The following is an 18,700-nucleotide window of genomic DNA, read 5'->3' on the forward strand; positions in this document are numbered from 1 at the left end:
GCGAAGAAATTAAAAGATGCTTGCTCCTGGGGAGGAAAGCCATGGCAAATCTAGACAGCAGACTAAAAAGCAGAGACATCACCCTGTCAACAAAAGTGCTTATAGTCAAGGCTATGGTCTTCCCAGTTGCAATATATGGCAATGAAAGTTGGACCATAAGAAAGGCTGAGCGCCAAAGAATTGAGGCCTTTGAACTATGGTGCTGGAGAAGACTCCTGCGAGTCCCTTGGACTGCAAGGCGATCAAACCGGTCAGTCCTAGAGGAGATCAACCCTGACTGCTCTTTAGAAGGCCAGATCCTGAAGCTAAAACTCAAATACTTTGGCCACCTAATGAGAAGGAAGGACTCACTGGAGAAGAACCTAATGCTGGGAAAGGTTGAGGGCAAGAGAAGAAGGGGACGACAGAGAATGAGGTGGCTGGATGGAGTCACTGAAGCAGTAGGTGTGAGCCTAAATGGACTCCAGAAGATGGTAGAGGACAGGAAGGCCTGGAGGAACGTTGTCCATGGGGTCGTGATGGGTCGGACACAACATCGCAACTAACAACAACATAGCCAATGGCAAGGGATTAGAGGAGTTATATTTCAAAACATCTGGAAATAATGAGTTTCCTAGTTCTTAAAAGAGGCGTGCAATATGACTTGCTCCTAGCCTATTACACCAAAGAGGCTCAAAGAAACATGCATGTTCAGTGAAAGAAATCAGCCAATAAGAGAGGGTAAAACCTCTGCTTAACTGCAGAACTGCTACAAGTCATAATTTACAATACAGGTAGTCCTCGACTTATGACCACAATTGAACCCCAAAGTTCTGTTACTAAGTGAGACATTTAAGTGAATTTTGTCCCATTTTACGACCTTTCTTGCCACAGTTGTTAAGTGGATCATTACAGTTAAGTTAGAAACACAGTTGTTAAGTAAACCTAGCTTTCCCATTGACTTTGCTTGTCGCACATGACCTCAGGAGATTGCAACTGTCATAAATAGGAGTCAGTTGCCAAGCATCTGAATTTTGATCACGTGACCAAGGAGATGCTGCAATGGTCATAAGTTTGAAAAAATGTCCATAACTCATTTTTTCAGTTGTAATTTTGAACACTCATTAAATGAACTGTTGTAAGTTGAGGACTACCTGTACTAAGTTAGGCTAGGAGTCTCAGAATAAGGCAATATCAATGTCCCCATAAGATGAATAAAAAAGGAGTTAACGGTGGTTTATCACAAGTGTAAGGTTTGCTTGATAGCTCTTTTATGAATGAGGACACAGTTTCTTTAAGGAAAGCTGGTAGTACTGAAGAAATTGGTATTGGTTATAACTAAATTGGAACATAAATGTTGTAAGACTGTTACTCCAGTTGGTATTGCTGTGGTTCATAGTTCCTGTGAATTGACTTTTATAATTGATTGTTAACATTTGTTCTGGGGAATTATGATTAAAGCCTATAGCTTAATTAGTAATACTTTTTCCTCTTTAAAATCCCACAACACTTTAAAGCAGATTTTAAAGGAATTTAAAATACTCTGCATCAATTTTAATTGTTTGATGTGTTTATAATGCTGTTACTGGCTGTCATCCCATTCTGGTAAAAAAACAAAATCTTTGCTTTACTAGACAATGGAAGATTAAGTTCCCTTTTTTGAGACTGGGTTAGATAAGGCTACTTTAGAGTAGGTCAAGCTGGACTGGATCATTTAAAGAAATACAGTTCCTCCATGAAATAAATGATTGAGTAAAAAGTACTCAGTGATATTCCAGGAAAGATGGAAGTGTGTTAAAATAGGAAAAGATATCCATGAAATGAAGTGAGGATTAGGATATAGCATTAAACCAGGATTGCTACTGAAAATTTTTTGGTACCGGTTTGTACTGCTGCCGTGTCTTCAGATTAACACATAGGAGAGAGTTTAATTTGATAATTTCTGTAAAAACCCTTCAGTATTCAAGTGAACTGTTATTATATGAAATTAAGTACACATCTGTGTACTTAACTTTGCTTTACCCTATATGAAATTAAATAAACACATCTGAGCTCTTCCTGTTTAACATAGTGTGATCATCATTTTGATGCTACATTTTAGATATTTTGAATGTCTGTAAAATGTAGAAAACAATAAATGAGAATATATTTCAGCTTCTGCTACATTGATAGAAATAAAGTTTTAGTAAAACAGATCATGTCCTTTCCTGTCTTTTGTGACATATAAATTAGACACTGAATCACATTGGCTCCTGAGAAAAAAAATTTAGATACATAGTGGGGTTATATTCTGTCAGGATGTAGATTGTTTTATCTTTCATACATGGAGCTCTGATAAAGTTTAAATATTTTGTGACATAATATATGGACATAATTAAACAAACAAGATTTTAGTACTGAAAGATAACTTTCTGAAGTTACTTTTTCAGTGCTATGTATGTAGTTACATTCTCTGCACTATAAGAAATGGGTTAATATTTTATTCATTTTATGGGGACATTGATATTGCCTTATTCTGAGACTCCTAGCCTAACTTAGTACAGGTAGTCCTCAACTTACAACAGTTCATTTAGTGAGTGTTCAAAATTACAGCTGAAAAAAATGAGTTATGGCCATTTTTTCAAACTTATGACCATTGCAGCATCTCCTTGGTCACGTGATCAAAATTCAGATGCTTGGCAACTGACTCCTATTTATGACAGTTGTAGTGTGCTGAGGTCATGTGCGGCAAGCAAAGTCAATGGGAAAGCTAGGTTTACTTAACAACTGTGTTGTCTCCAGGGGGAGCGCATTCTCTGTGGGCGCGCCTGCCCTCTGGAATCAGCTCCCTGTTGAGCTCCGGATGGCTCCCGACCTTCGCTCTTTCCGCCGCGACCTGAAGACTTGGCTATTTGAACTTGCCGGCCTGGACTGAGGGACTGGGATTTTAAATTTTAAATTTTACATTTTAGAACGTGTTTTATTGTTTAGGGCTACTTGGTTTAATTTATTTTAATTTTTGTATTTTATGTGTTGTATATAGTGTTTTAATTGCCCTGTACACCGCCCCGAGTCCTTCGGGAGAGGGGCGGTATATAAATCCAAATAATAAATAATAATAATAATAATAAATAAATAACTGTAGCGATCCACTTAACAACTGTGGCAAGAAAGGTCGTAAAATGGGGCAAAATTCACTTAAATGTCTCAGTAACAAAACTTTTGGGTTCAATTGTGGTCATAAGTCGAGGACTATTTTAATCTGTATATTGTATTTCTTTTTTAATTTGCCCTGTAAACCGCCCTGAGTCCTTCGGGAAAAGGGCGGTATATAAATCAATCAATAAATATTGTAAATTATGACTTGTAGCAGTTCTGCAGTTAAGCAGAGGTTTTACCATCTCTTATTGGCTGATTTCTTTCACTGAAGATGCATAATGTTTCTTTGAGCCTCTTTGGTGTAATAGGCTAGGAGCAAGTCATATTGCATGCCTCTTCTAAGAACTAGCAAACTCATTATTTCCAGATGTTTTGAAATATAACTCCTCTAATCCCTTGCCATTGGCTATGCAGACTGTGATATTTGGGGATTACCCAAAACATTTAAAGATTTTGAGTGTTACCTATTCATGGATATTTTTATTTCATAAAATTGGTCTCTGAAATTGAATATAAAGTAGAATATTTGTGTCTATGATGATGTTTTAATAATTGGCTTCTGCCATTCTCATGGACAATTCTTGCTTGCCTGGAGTCATCTTGATATTTTGAATTTCATATAATTTTGCCCTTTGGCAATAATCCAGTTTTAATGTTTGCAAATGGATATATATCCATGTGCAAACACATTTCTTTAGTAAATACATGTACATTGTACTATAGGTGTAGAGTTGTAATAAAATCATGGGTGGACAACCCACAGACTGCATGTGATCCAAATTCTGTCCTTATTGCTTCTAAAGTAAGAAACAGTTTCATATGAAAATATTTGGAATACTATATAAGGTTTAATAAGCAAACTTTATAAATGTTTCAGAAAAATATGAAACTGACCTATTGTTAAATTGTACCATTTTCTTGTTAAATGTTCCACTTAATATTAAAGTAGTCCAAGCACTTAAATCAGGGGTGTCCTCAGTAAGCCACGCCCACCCCATTGCTGGCAATGGCAAAAAAGCTCTGATACGTTACGCAACGTCACGTGACGTTGCGAGTATGACATGTCTGACTAAATGAATTGTCCTGTATATTTCAATTTCAGAAAAAGCAAATTGGGCAATAGTTATATGAAAAGAGTAGTATTGTTTCTTCCCAGAGCTGTAAACCAGGCTTTAGGATCATTTAAAAGTACTTGATTGAACATTTCTGGAGAAAAAAATATTCTGCTTGTTCATACATTTATGTCATGAAATTTTAATTTATATTTTGGGTAGGGTGTTTTTATTGATTAACAGCTTGCTGATTTCTTTCTGGTCAAGCTCATATTTTGAGTGCAGCTTTTGGATCACAGAAGGTTGCCTATTGAAGAAATAAAGTAATCTAGGTGAAGAAATAGAAGTCTTTAATTCTCTTTGATTTAATGAGAATAAAATTGATTCCATTTGAATATCTTTTTTTGCCGAATGATTATAACTAAAAATGCCTTTAATTTGGAGAAGAGAGAAAATCCATAGTGGAACATGTGACATTTCCCAGAGTCTCAGTAACTATGACACACAGTGGATAGATAAGTAGTTTGAAGTTTTAACTACATCAAGATTAATATAGTTGGAAGGAATATTGTCTGCTCAAGGGGCAACATTTTAATGCTTCCATGGCTTCATCAGAATGCCTGTTTGTGCAGGCAATAGGCCTGTTCCATTGCCACATGGGGGCAAGGGTGGCTTTGTGAACATCCATTGCAAAGTACGGTCATGGTCTAATTATTTATTGATAGTTTTTCCTGGAAGTTTACTCTCAGTTATCGTAATACTTTCCTACCATACTTTCTTTGACAGTATGAACTAGTTTATACTCTTAAAATAGCTCCTGTAAGCCTTCCATGTGACTAAGCCCAGATAACAAGGGAAATCATATTTGCAGCACTTTATGTGGATACTGCTTATCTATTACACTATAAACTTATATATTATACTATAAAATGTTCTTTCCAGAAAACCAAGAATGTCTCCATCAAGTTGTCCATGAACGTTTGGGTGAGGTGCTTCGTGTATTAAAGGCAATAATTAACAAACACCCGAATCTTAATTCAGTTGATGTTCTAAGCGCTGCAGGTACAGTCATTGCAAAAGTCAAAGGTAAGAAAAATGATGCAATTATTTTATTGTGACTTTAAATTGGGATTGGAAAAGTTTCTTTTAAATATAGCATCAATTAACACACATTGAAATTCTTTTATCTATGTATCTTCCTCAATAGTTAAATGCTGATTTTTTAAAAAAATAATGGAATAATTTATTAACATTCTCTGTTGTGCACTTCTGAATTTATCAGATACTCATGTGGTTGTTTTCTTTCCACTTGATAATTCAGTAATTGGTGTATGTAGGGGTGGAAATAGCTAAAGTATTTAAGGTATAATATTTTTTCAGAAATTGAGTAACCATCCCATGACACAGAACAACATTATTTTCTATACTGCATATTTAAAACTGAAATTTAGGGAAAATAATCTTACAAAGATATATATTATAATATTCATATTTGAATTTACTTTTTAATCAGGATACCATAGCCATAGTTATCTGAGTGGGGGAGAGGGGAATGGCAGCTGATAAAGCCACCAGATTCTACAGATACCTTTCTTCGTGGCTCATGTTCTTAATTTTGTTGTAGTACTCCTGTATTATACTTGAATTGCAAAATACAGCTTGCTCAAGTTTTTGGGCAGCGGAGATTGCTGCCACTATTATTTGCGAAATTTATATCCTGTCTTTTTTCCCCCCCGTAAGCTCAAGGCAGCATATACAGCACTCCTTCTCAGATTTTCCCTTCACAGTAATAACACTATGGGATGAGAGATAATAGCTGACCCAAAATCACTGAATGAACTCTCGTGACTGAAAGTAGACTTGATGCTGAGTCTTAGTTCTGTTCCTGTATGTCAGGGGTTCCCAACCGGGGGTGCGAGATGATATTCCAGGGGGTGTGAAAACTTGGGTTTTCAAAATTATAGTGTATATGCATAATTTATTGCCGTTCTTTTAAACTTTTGTAAGGGGTGCGAGAATATATGGGACACGTTCTAGGGGAGCGGGGTATAGAGAAGGTTAAGAGCCGCTGCTGTATGTAATCATTATGCCATTGGAATAATTCTGGAGCTAAGTCTTTAATGGAACAACTAAACTTATGTTTTTCGCTACAATTTTTAATCAGCATTATATTAACTTGAAGTATGTCTTAACTGTATTTGATTCAATTGATATATTAGTAACTTAAATAATGATTTGAAGAATTAAATGAGAATTAAAAATTACAATTGCAACAATGCAAACTAAAAAAAAGAAGTAGGGTTCCATGGTTTAAGCAGGCAGTGGACATTTTCCATTGCTACATGTACAAGCTACTAAACTCTGATCTTTGTAATTCAGTACAATGCAGTCCTCACTTAACTATGGCAATTGGGACCAGAATTTCATTACTAAGTAATGATACCATGTGACTGTGCTGCTTAGTGATGGCAGTTCCAAGAGTCCCCAGTTACATTGTTGAATGAATTTTATTAAGTAAGAACCTTACATGACCGTGACTTCCTTCTGGCTTTCCCATTGACTTTGCTTGTGGGAAGCCAGCAGAGAAGTTCACAAATTGTGATCACAAGGGTACTGTAACAGCTGGAACTTTATGGATTTGTCCTTACCATTTGTTCGGTGCTGTCAAAAGTTTGAACAGTTGTTGTGTGAGTGGTTGTTAATCAAGAGCCATCTATATCAAATGCTTTACTATTTTTTATTTGCTCAAAACTTTAGTATACAGATTTTCCTCTCAACAAAGTCTTGACTCACCTTACTAAACTAAACTCCAGTCTTTTGGAGGCAAGCTTTCTGTTTATTACTTGTCTAATATATATTATAATAAACTGCTCAATATAGACTTCATTGCTTTCATATATTTCTCTGTGGCAGCAGAGAATCAATATATTCACAGATGAGCATTTGTTGTAGAGAACTATCCTTTTCATTTTATTTATTTATTACTACAAAATATATATGCCATTGCATTTCTAGTGACTGAGTAATTGTATTGGGTTTATTTATTAATATTTCTTTTAATTTTTATGTATTGTATTTTATTGTATTGCCCTGTACACCGCCCTGAGTCCTTCGGGAGAAGGGCGGTATAAAAATTAAATATTAATAATAATAATAATAATAATAATAATAATAATAATAATAATAATAATAATAATAATGTTATTATATTAATTATTATTAATTATATCAAATCAATCTTATGATCTTATAACATAAATTTGTGATAAAATGACTACATTGGGCATTTAATTTATCCCATATTTTCATTATTTTGCACTCCCTGCCATCATTAACATTTGCATGTATAAAATAGGTGAAGGAAAAAATAAATACCAGTAGATGACATGGAAGTGTTTCAGATTGGATTTCTAAGTGTACATTGGTATGCATGTTATTACTGCGTAAAATGGAGCATATCCTGGAAGAATTATTTAATGGTCAGGAACAAAAGTTTAATTCCTGAGAACATTTTCTTCCCATATTAGAAGGAAGTAAATATTTCGGCATTCTGGCATAAAATTTAAGGCTTAAAAAATCACAAAATTAAATTCCAGTGCCTTAACTTGAAGGCAAAGAGCCTTCAAGGAATAATATGAGGTTTGAGGTTTTAAAAACATATTCCTATATTCCTTTTTATTATTCTCTATCTCTGCCTGCTTTTTTCCCCAAACACATTGTGTTGTATGAATTTATTGGGGGAGACAGGAGGGAAAGTGTAATAATACCTAGAACTGCAAAATTTGCAGCTCTGAAAGTTGTAAAATAAGAGAAATAAGATGTAATAGTTAGCAGGTAGTAAAAATAAATCTTCAAAATATAAAATTTTAAATAAATATATATGTGTCATTCAAGTTACAATTATACTTTATTAGACTACTAATTTATGTTATTGTGAATCCAGGGATGATGGTTCCAGTTTTTAATAATAGTGCTTTTGGAACCAAATGTTTACATTAATTTTTCCCATCTCCATTATGTTGCATGCTGACTTGAAAGAGTAGCTGTATAGAAGCTGCCATTTCCAGACATGGAAACAGTATTACTAATTGTTGTCAGCGCTATTGTGTAGAGCCAGGATGTCCTGGGGAAAGACTGTTTAAAGCTGATGATAAGTAATATCAGTATGTAATGGTTGAAAGAAGGCTTTAGAGTTCTTGGGAAATAAGGTAGGAGAAATTAATTTATATTTAAATCACTTAAGTACTTATTTTCCAAATCATTACTATTTGGGCATAACAAGAAACAAAGACGTGCTTCTAAAACAGGAAAAGATTTTGTTTGGTATGGTTGATAGCATTTCCTTGGGGGAACATTCTTCAAAACAGTTCAAACTGTACATCTTTTTCCTGCTGCTATCTTTATTGTTTTCCTCCTTATTTCCTCTTTTAATTTCCAGTAATATCTTCAGTATACATATTAAAATATATATTTATGTTTTGCATGCTTAATTGACATTGTTACTATGTGCCATTAAATTGTTTTTCTCAAATTAACAGTACTGTCTCTTTTATGCCATACAGGATGACCTAACAGTTTGATTTAACTGAACTTTTAAACTACATAATAGTATCAACTTTTGCATTTCTAGTATTTTATTCTGGAAAGAAATTATATATGTAATTTATCTTACAAAACGTATTTAGTATGACTAAAATGCATTGTTAAATTTTAGAATATAGAATTGGTTTTAAATACTTCAACCATTTGTGAAGAGAGTTTTCAGAGCAGAGTGTATATGATGAAACTCCTAGCTTTACATTTAATTTACATCATGAGCAATGAAGTCTATATTGAGTAGTTTATTATTATATATATTATTAAATAGTTAATTTCTATCAGCCTACTAGAAACTTTCCTTGTCACAAAGGAAGTCTGATGGAATATCAGACTCAATTTATTGCTTTTGTTTAGATACTTGTCAATAAGATCACATGACATTCTTAATTTCTAAATGTAGCTGACTTCTAATTAAACTCATTTACATTTTTTGTAATTTGTTTTTTTTAAATGATTTAGGTTTCATTAGTTTCTTAATAAAATAATGTATTGTGTAAAAGATTTAAAAAGATTAAATGGAAGCTGTTTCTAAATACCTGTGAGATATGAAGATGGAGTAATGGGGAAGGCACTTTTGTGAAGGGAAATTATTGAAAGAGGCAATCTTTCAGTGACTGGAGCTGGTATAGCCTCCTGGTTTTCTAAATTTGTGAATATACTCTCCAAAGCTTTTCAGGAAAGAAAAATGGCATGACCTAATGCTAAGACTGCTGCAGTTAACTTCCTGCTGCTCTGATTGAAGAGGATTTAAATTTTTCTATTCTTCATTTTGCTTATCTTTTGCAGGTTCAGCTTTTCTACAATCCAAGATAACGTATGCCAATGTTTAGGTTAAAATGTAGTAAACGCTGTTTTCTGCTTATCCAAGAAACAAAAATTTTGGATTATATTACAAACTAATTCAGACAATAAAGAGCAATGATACCCCTGGGACTAGTTTTTACTCTTTTTGCCAGCGACCTAAGTCTGGTTTCCAGAATCCTGAGTACCAATAAAAGTTGGCAAAATGATTTTTCAAGGAGTCACTAAAAACCTATTGTTTCTCTTTCTGTCTAGTATGATCACTCTGAATGATCACATTAGACAGGGAAACATTAATTAAACTTAGCAAAAAATGCTTGTATAGATGCCAGTGAATAATCACTGTCATGAGCAAGATTTTTCTCAGGGAAGTTGCTAGCCTTCGCTTCTCAGACATCCCAAATTCCACATGCACATAGCATTATGTAAGATACCGTAGTTTTCTGGGGTCTGGGGAATAGGGAAGTGCTTAGCTTCCCTCCTTGTCAAAAATAAATATATATTAATATTTTCCCATGTGCCTATTTTTGATGTATTCATTCAATTACCATCTATATATATTTGTATACTATACCAAATTACATGAAATTACAGATCTGTGGATGAATTTCTTGGCTTTAAAAAAATCAACTCAGGACTTGCTTTCTTTGACTGAGGATTTAAATTTTTCTTTCACAAAAAATTATATACTTTTCCACTTCTAACTTCTAGGCAAAATTCTATCTGTAGGAGTTTATTACTTCATCAGGAAAATAGGACAAAAATTAATCTTCAGCACCAGATTCACACATATCCCAACACACACACACACACACTTCAAGATTTAAATATGCTGAAAAATTACTCACAAATTTTTATATTATATAATTTGGCCCTAATCAATTTGATATGCTTGGATGGCTTAGTCCTTCATATGGTTATAGGTTATTTTACTTTAAAAAAAAAGATTGTCTAGCATAAACTGAATGAAATACGCCCTAGCCCTATTTCTTTAGTTTAAATACAACATAGTGCTCGCTTTATGGCCTGATATGAGAGCATTACTTAACTATGAAACTTCAGTCTGCTAATTTATAGAGCCTCTTTGTTTTCTCTTTTAGCTGTGAACTTTAAGGAAGTTAATGAAGAAAACAAGCGAGAAGTATTAAGTGAAATATTCTCTTCTATTGACTTACTGGCATTCACTTTTGGCAACATGTAAGTTTTTAAAAGATATAATTGTGTTTTTCAGACTTTAGACTCTACGTATCTGAACCACTCATAATGTCTGTTTCTTCAACCATGTTGTTCATTTAGTTTGTAATTTTCCTTTCCTAATGCTACTTCTTTTTTACGTCTCCCTAACACAGCCAGCTTTCCTTGCAACTGAAAAGAAAGAGTAAATTTTTATACTCTCATACTTTGAAGGTCTTTGCTTCAGTGTTTGCAGTCTTTTCTTGCAGCTGTTCTCCATTAACATTTCTGATTTCTGAAGCAATCCTGGAGTTCTGCCTGTTTTCTCTAGCAATGCCTTCTGTGTCCTGCTTTCTAACAATTGAGAACGGAGCAGACTGTATCTAGGCTTCTACCCAAATTTTGAATTTACCTGATGTTCACCAATTTCATAGCAGTTTTCAGCAGTTAAACATTGTATATTTTTTTAAAATGCTACCTTTTATTTATTTATTTATTTATTTATTTATTTATTTATTTATTTATTTATTTATTTATTTTTGGGACTTATATGCCGTCCTATCTCCCGAAGGACTCAGGGCGACTATACTGCGACTATCTTAAAATAGATGCTGATTGTTGCCATATGATATTTGGACTGAATATTTGTTAGACATTTGCGCCTGTATGGTATGCCAAAGCATAATTTAATTTTTATTCTGACTCCCATGACAGAGTTTCAGACTTCCTTATGGGAGATGTGGACAGTGGCTCAGGACTGGGTCTTCACATATCTCGGCAAAGTCAAGTATGTTGAAAATGTTCTTGAAAGTTTTAGCTTTGTGCAGTGATTGATAACACAGATTTCCTTGCTTACTAAGAACAATCTAAAACTTAAAAACTGCCGAGGAACCTAACTTTTTGTAGAAACTATGGCAGTTAATTTATAAAAAGCTGGAACTAGTTAGTTCTAAAATATAAATATAAATGGGGGTTCTTTTGTTCTTTTTTTTGAGATATTGTATTCAACTACAGTAGTTAAGGTATTGGACTTCTAGTAAGAAGTTGCAATGAGTTGTCACATCAACTTTGTGATGGATAGAAATCTTTATAGAAAGATGAATGTTCACTTCCATCCATGTTCATCAAGTAGCATACAATGTGTTCAATTTTTTTAGCTGATATTAATAAGCTATATTTTTTGTATGGCAGTCTTTTGAAAATCTTTGTGCGGATTCTGGAATATCATTGAATGAAGGTGTTCAATCAACAGGTGAGCATTTTTAAATGTATGATGACTGTGTATCCCATTTTTTGTAGGTAAATCATAGTAGAGGCAGTAAAAAAAAGTTACAAACAGATCTTCTACATAAATAAGAATACTAATATAAACATTTAGAGGAAAATCATTGGTGTTTTAAAATACTCATTTAATTATGAATGAAATTCCCTCCCAAATTCAAATGGTTGTGAGCCTACTGGTATTTTGAAGGACTTTAAAAATCTGGCTCTTCACACAGGCCTTTGGAGAGGATGACTGATGCCCCTTTCTATCTTTCTTCTCCCCCACCACCACCCATGATTTTCATCATCATTGCTCTTTTTTTCTTGTGCTGTTTTGCATTTTTTCTATTGTTCCTTGTTTTTAAATGTTTTAACAATCATTCACAGATGAACATATTATTAGGATTGATTGCACTAAGTTTAGACCAGATTTGGCATTTTTATCCACCTATTGAGTCCTTCCCAAGGACCTGGGATAGACAGATGTTGTTTGATAGTGTTAAAGCTATCATCATAGGATGTAAGTTGTTCCAAGTAAAGCTGCCTTTTGCAGTGGACTGATTATTATTATATTTCTCATCCCAATCTTAAAAATGTTTGTTACTATTAGAATGAATCTAAGCTGCTCATATTATTTTTCTCCTGTTAGGCCATTACAAAGATTCCATAATTTTTGCTAAGATACAATTCTATGAACTTTTAATGTTTTCTAAAAGCTCTGTCAGATCCATTTAGGGCCAACTAGCATTAAAAAGGTTACAGCTGATTTACTGTTCACACCTAATGTCTCAAACGTGGTGTTTTGTATTTGATGCTTTATTTGCAGGGCACCTTAATGCTGAAGAGATTGATAGTGCTCTCCTAAGAAATGATAATGGAATCAAATCTGCTCTGTCCTATGCTAAAGCATGGTCAAAGTATGCAAAGGATGTTGTTGTATGGGTAGAGAAAAAGATTAATTTGGGTGAGTACTTTTTTCTGGCACCTGAAGACATTGAGAGTCAGGCAGCATGAACATTTTATATTGTCAGAATTTTGCTACCCATTGCCAGTATTTGTGACTTCTAAATTAATAACTGTTTGTTAAAATGAATGGAACAATTGCTTGTTCCTGTCCCTGGAATATTGTAATAAAATAGTATCTAAGATTACAGAAAAGTCTTTTTTAAAAATTATATCTCGTACTTCTTTCTACAGAAATGGAGTGTGCTAAAAACCTGGCAAAAATAGCAGAAACCACTAAGACTATTATTGTATCTCAGGTATGTATTCAGTTAAAAAAAGAATATTAAATGTATTATGTTAGTCATTATGGTACTGTTTTGATATTCAAAATTAATTGAATTACAATTTAACTTTATAAGTTCCTAATTATTTGGTAGTTTGTAACTTATCTTCTGTCTCAAAATTTGAATAATTTGTTATAATAAAGTATACCATAATTCAATTATGGTAATATACAGATATTTAAAGGTGCAGATATTTAAACAGTCATTTAAGCAGTATTTTTTTTAAAAAAATAAGCATTTTAAAACAAGTGTTAGGTAACAGTTTAATTTGACATTAAAGCTGTTTATACAACTTCATTTTTATAATTGGAAATCTAAATCTTAACACTAGTTTGAAAAAATACTGGTATTACATTATGTGTTTTTGCTTATAGGACTACATGCCATTCCAGTCAATATTCATAAATGCATTTCAAAATGATATAGAGAATAGTCTACTTTGGCAGCAGACAGCATTAGCCCTCCAAACTAATAAATTTTTACAGGTAAATAAAAGTTCTTCTGTAAGAAGTATTACTATATGAATAGTTCACTGTTATGTCAACTACTAAGACATAACTAGTACTTCTTTACTCAGTTCATTTTTCTTATTTAGCCACTGCTTGGAAGAAAAAACGAATTGGATAAACAAAGAAAGGAGATCAAGGAACTCTGGCAACGAGAACAGAAAAAAATGGTGGGTATCATTGTTTATGGTTTGAATTTCTGAATTTCCTTCTGAGCTTAAATTGTGACATCGTGTTAAAAAGAAAAGTCTCGTGCAGAGTCCCCATGGACATGTGATTGTGATTTGGGCACTTGGCAACTGTTGTGCATTTACAACAGTTGTTGTGTCCTTTGGTCATATGATCACCTTCCCAGCTGGCTTCCAACAAGCATAATCAATGAAGAAGCCAGGCAAGAAATGTTGCTAGTCGTGGTCAATTGATGTCTTGATTAATAATTAGTGTGATAATGCTTAAGGACCAATAAAGGTTGTAAAATTGGATGGGATTGTGTGATATGATTGGTGATGACCTATAAAGCCCTAAATGGCTTGGGTCCGGGATATTTGAGGGAACACCTGCTGCCAGCATCAAGCTCCCTTCGTCCAGTGCGCTCACACAGGGAGGGTCTTCTCATGGTGCCGCCGGTAAAAGATTGCCGGCGGATAACACCCAGGGGGAGGGCCTTCTCTGTGGGTGCGCCTGCCCTCTGGAACCAGCTGCCCGTGGAGCTGAGGACCGCCCCTGACCTTCGTTCATTCCGCCGGGACCTGAAGACCTGGCTCTTTGAGCTTTCCGGCCCAGGCTGAGAATTTTTTAACCGGGGTTTTTAGTTTAAGGGATAATTTAATCTTTTTTAATTGTTTTTTTAACTTTTGTATTTGTATTGCTGATTTTAAATACCCTGTAAACCGCCCTGAGTCCTTCGGGAAAGGGCGGTATATAAATCTAATAAAATTAAATTAAAATTAAAATATGGTTGCAAGACGAGGATTACAGTACCTGTAAGCAATTGCTTACACATCTCTTTTTCCCTTCACGATATAAGGATCGTATTTTCCTTTATCATAATCATTATGTTTTAATAAGTAGAAATGTGCTTGGAAATTACAAAATCATATTGATTTAACATATTAGTATTCTAGTATAAGATGTACTTCTTAGTGTAAAAGATATATATATATATATTTTGGAATGAACAGCAAGAACTGGAATCCAGTGTCAGAAAAGCAAAACTATTATATCTTCAACGGCAAGATGAGTATGAGAGAGCAAGATCAACCACTGTTCGTGCTGAGGAGGAGTATATGACCTTCAATGGGGGCATTACAAAAGATCCCAGCAAACTAGAAAAGAAACGTAAACTGGAAGAGGAAGCTCTCCAAAAAGTAAAGTATCTTCTTTAAATATGTCTTGTGCAAATATTTGACAAATAGGCTAACATTGGCTTTTATCTATTATTTGAATCACATGGCCTTTTTATTATGGGTTATTTATGGAAGGGGATTAGAGTTAACTGGATTTTTTCTCTCTCAGTTCTTATTTCTTTATCCTTCATTTGTTATAGGCTGAAGAAGCCAATGAACATTTCAAAGCCAGCATGGCTGAAGTTGAAGAAAAGAGAAATGATCTAGAAAATTTCAAAAGTGACGTTGTAACACAGCTACGGGAACAAATTTACCAATGTGATCTCACACTAAAAGCTGTAAGAATATATGATTTAATGTATCTTAAATCCGAAAACCTTTAGTGAATTTAAAAATGGCAACATTAGATACTTTGCCACAATGTGAAAATGATTTTACACTTTCCTTATTATTTTAATTATCATGAAACCCATTCGTATAAGACAATTATTGTGTTTTCAAATAGTTTTCCTGGTACAAAAAAATGGCATTTAGTTAAAATAGCAATAGCATTTAGACTTATATACCAGTTCACAGTGTTTTACAGCCCTCTCCAAGTGGTTTACAGAGTCAGCCTATTGCCTATTGACAATCTGGGTCCTCATTATATCAACCTTGGAAGGCTGAAAGGCTGAGTCAACCTTGAGCCAGTCAGAATTGAACTGTCAGTGGACAGAGTTAGCCTACAACATTACATTACAATACTTCATTCTAACTACTGCTCCACCACAGGTAAAATTTTAAAGTGTAAACTTCATATCTCCTCCTAGTATTTGAATAGGAAATACTGATTTCTGATGGTTGTTCTGTTTGTTGAACTCCAGATATCAAATGACAAAAAAGCACACGCTCATGAAATAATTAAATTCACAGTTAATTCAGTTAAACCAGTCATGTCCAACCTGCAGCCCATGGGCCACATGTGCTCCTGACAGCTAGTAATGTGGCCCCACAAGATTGTAATAAAAATATAAACAATAAAGGAAGTTAGTTATTTATATATTTTATATGCGGGCCCCATACAATTCCTTTTCACTTAGTACAACCCAAAAGATTGGCCACACCTGAGTTAAACTCAGACTTGAAACACCTGATTGAAGAGAAGTTGTACATCTTTCATTAGCTCAAAAGCCATACCATGCTTTCCATGGTAAGTTGAGAGCCCTACTAAATCTATGGGGGCTCTGAATGCTGCAAAAAGGGCGTTGGTGAGCTATATTTTTACGTTCCTTTTATAGAGAACATTCTGCAAATGAAAAAAGCTCCCAGTTCCAGAGCCTCATTTCCTGTAAGATTATATCAGATTATCTTTGCCATATTTACTTCTTTGTGTAATGGTGTAGCTTCTGTCATAATATTTGATGAGAGTGCCAATGCTTGGTTGTTTTGTTTTTTGTTTTTTTGTATACACTGGTACTAAGCAAAGGGTGCCATGTTTATCTTTCCTTTAAAACAACCTTGAGAATTTGAAGGTCAACAAGTGGGTGGGCGGGGTGGGTTTTTTAAAAAAAATTCTATACTGTGTTTTTATTGTTTGTAAACCACCTAGAGTCCCTGTGGAGTGAGTACGCGGTGATATACCGTAAATTTTCTAAATAGAAAAAAATATTAAAAGTGTGAAAAATGCAGCTGTGGTTTAAACTTTGGTTTAAAGCTGCTTTGTTTTTTTAATAGGTTAATTGTAAAGAGAATGTAAGCCTACTGTAGAGCTATTTCTAGAGTTTGGATTTTACTTTAATTAAAATACATGTATCTAACATTTTGTAGTTTCTTTGTATTTTGCTGTTTCTAAAAAGTACTGTGAAAACTTGAAAAACTTTATCTTCCACATAGGCAACAGTTAACCTGTTCCAGATGCAGCATGCCCAAGTTGTCTCCCTACCAGTCAACTGTCAGTCCCTCTGTGAGAGTGCCAAGCTCTATGATCCAGGAAAAAAGTTCTCTGAATATGTGAAGAATTTGCCAAAATACGATGTTCCTACTGAGCCTGTTTGCTTTGAAACTCAGAGTTCCCAGGCTGGAGGGTGAGACATTAGATATATTCTTCCGTGTTTGTCCGTAAATATGAACCAAAAGTTCAGATAAAGAAATAAAATGTAGATAAAGAAATAAAAGCTTTGAATTGTTGGATTACTATTGAATGATGGGAAAGCAAATTGGAATGGGGCTTAAAAGCAGGTGAGAAGCATTCTTACGTAAGTTGATGTTTTGAATTTAGCAAAATTGTGCATTTGTCAGCTGTAATAGTCAAAGTTTACCAGTATACCTGAGAGTTCTTTCCCATATTTAATTACTATCACTGAAGAATAAGTCTTATTCATTGATTTTATAATGTTGTAGGGAAATGGTCATCATATAAATGATTTATATAAAAGCCTTGGAATATTTGGATTTCTTGGTCATATACAGCATTCTTTACTGTTCTGTTTCTTTATTGTAGTTGTTTTAAATCATGTTTGTCTTTATTTTCTGCTGTTAGAGGAGTCTTCGTTCCCTACTCGTCCATGACCAAAGTGGCTCAGACAATTACTACTTTTTTTCTCAGATGTGGGGAGGGGGATAAGTTCATAATTCTCGTCAGTGTTAAATACAGAGCCAGTGTCTGCCAAAAATTTCAAAACCATAATCACTTTAAAAACAAAAGTAGCAATGGAAGATTTAGTATGCTCATTTTAGTCGCAGAATATTGAACTTCGAGTGGCAGAGAAACATAAAATGGGTGAATCAAGATCAAGTGAAGTACTAATACCACTTTACAATGCCTTGGTAAGGCCACACCTGGAATACTGCATCCATTTTTGGTCACCACGATGTAAAAAAGATGTCAAGACTCTAGAAAGAGTACAGAGAAGAGCAGCAAAGATGATTGGGGGACTGGAGGCTAAAACATATAGGAAACGGTTGCTGGAATTGGGTATGTGTAGTTTAATGAAGAGAAGGGTGAGGGGTGACATAATAGCAGTGTTCCAATATCTCAGGGGCTGCCACAAAGAAGAGGGAGTCAAGCTATTCTCCAAAGCACCTGAAAGCAGGACAAGAAGCAACGGATGGAAACTAGTCAAGGAGAGAAGCAACCTAGAACTGAGGAGAAACTTCCTGACAGTTAGAACAATTAACCAGTGGAACAACCTGCCTCCAGAGGTGGTGAATGCTCCAACACTGGAGGCTTTTAAGAAGAGACTGGACAGCCATTTGCCTGAAATGGTATAGGGTTTCCTGCCTGAGCAGGGGGTTGGACTAGATGACCTCCAAGGTCCCTTCCAACTTTATATTATTTTTTATTATTATTATTATTATTATTATTATTATTATTATTATTATTATTATTATTATTATTATTATTATTATTATTATTATTATTATTATTATTATTATTATATAGGATCGTAGGTTTTTGGAGAAAAATCCACGTTATAAACAGGGGTACTTCTTAGAGTTGGGTTACACCACACTTTTATTGTAAATCTTTTATTGATCTGTCTGCCTGCCTGCCTATTTGATTTTGAAACCACCCA

At 34.2% G+C, this 18,700-nt stretch overlaps 1 protein-coding gene across 4 annotated transcripts in view; it reads left to right on the forward strand.

The window, feature by feature from the left end:
- Positions 1-18,700, forward strand: part of ARHGAP29 (Rho GTPase activating protein 29) — a 55,098-nt gene that overhangs the window by 23,548 nt on the left and 12,850 nt on the right. For all 4 annotated transcript variants that reach the window (XM_081326123.1, XM_081326122.1, XM_081326124.1 and 1 more), the window contains exons 3-13: positions 5,112-5,255; positions 10,670-10,766; positions 11,457-11,529; positions 11,934-11,994; positions 12,832-12,969; positions 13,203-13,267; positions 13,669-13,779; positions 13,890-13,970; positions 14,982-15,167; positions 15,347-15,484; positions 17,019-17,209. In XM_081326123.1, the coding sequence (XP_081182249.1) occupies positions 5,112-5,255; positions 10,670-10,766; positions 11,457-11,529; positions 11,934-11,994; positions 12,832-12,969; positions 13,203-13,267; positions 13,669-13,779; positions 13,890-13,970; positions 14,982-15,167; positions 15,347-15,484; positions 17,019-17,209 (1,285 nt within the window). The remainder of the gene's footprint in view (positions 1-5,111; positions 5,256-10,669; positions 10,767-11,456; positions 11,530-11,933; positions 11,995-12,831; positions 12,970-13,202; positions 13,268-13,668; positions 13,780-13,889; positions 13,971-14,981; positions 15,168-15,346; positions 15,485-17,018; positions 17,210-18,700) is intronic.

Source organism: Vipera berus (assembly GCF_964194415.1).
Source record: "Vipera berus genome assembly, chromosome: 3".
NCBI lineage: Eukaryota > Metazoa > Chordata > Lepidosauria > Squamata > Viperidae > Vipera > Vipera berus.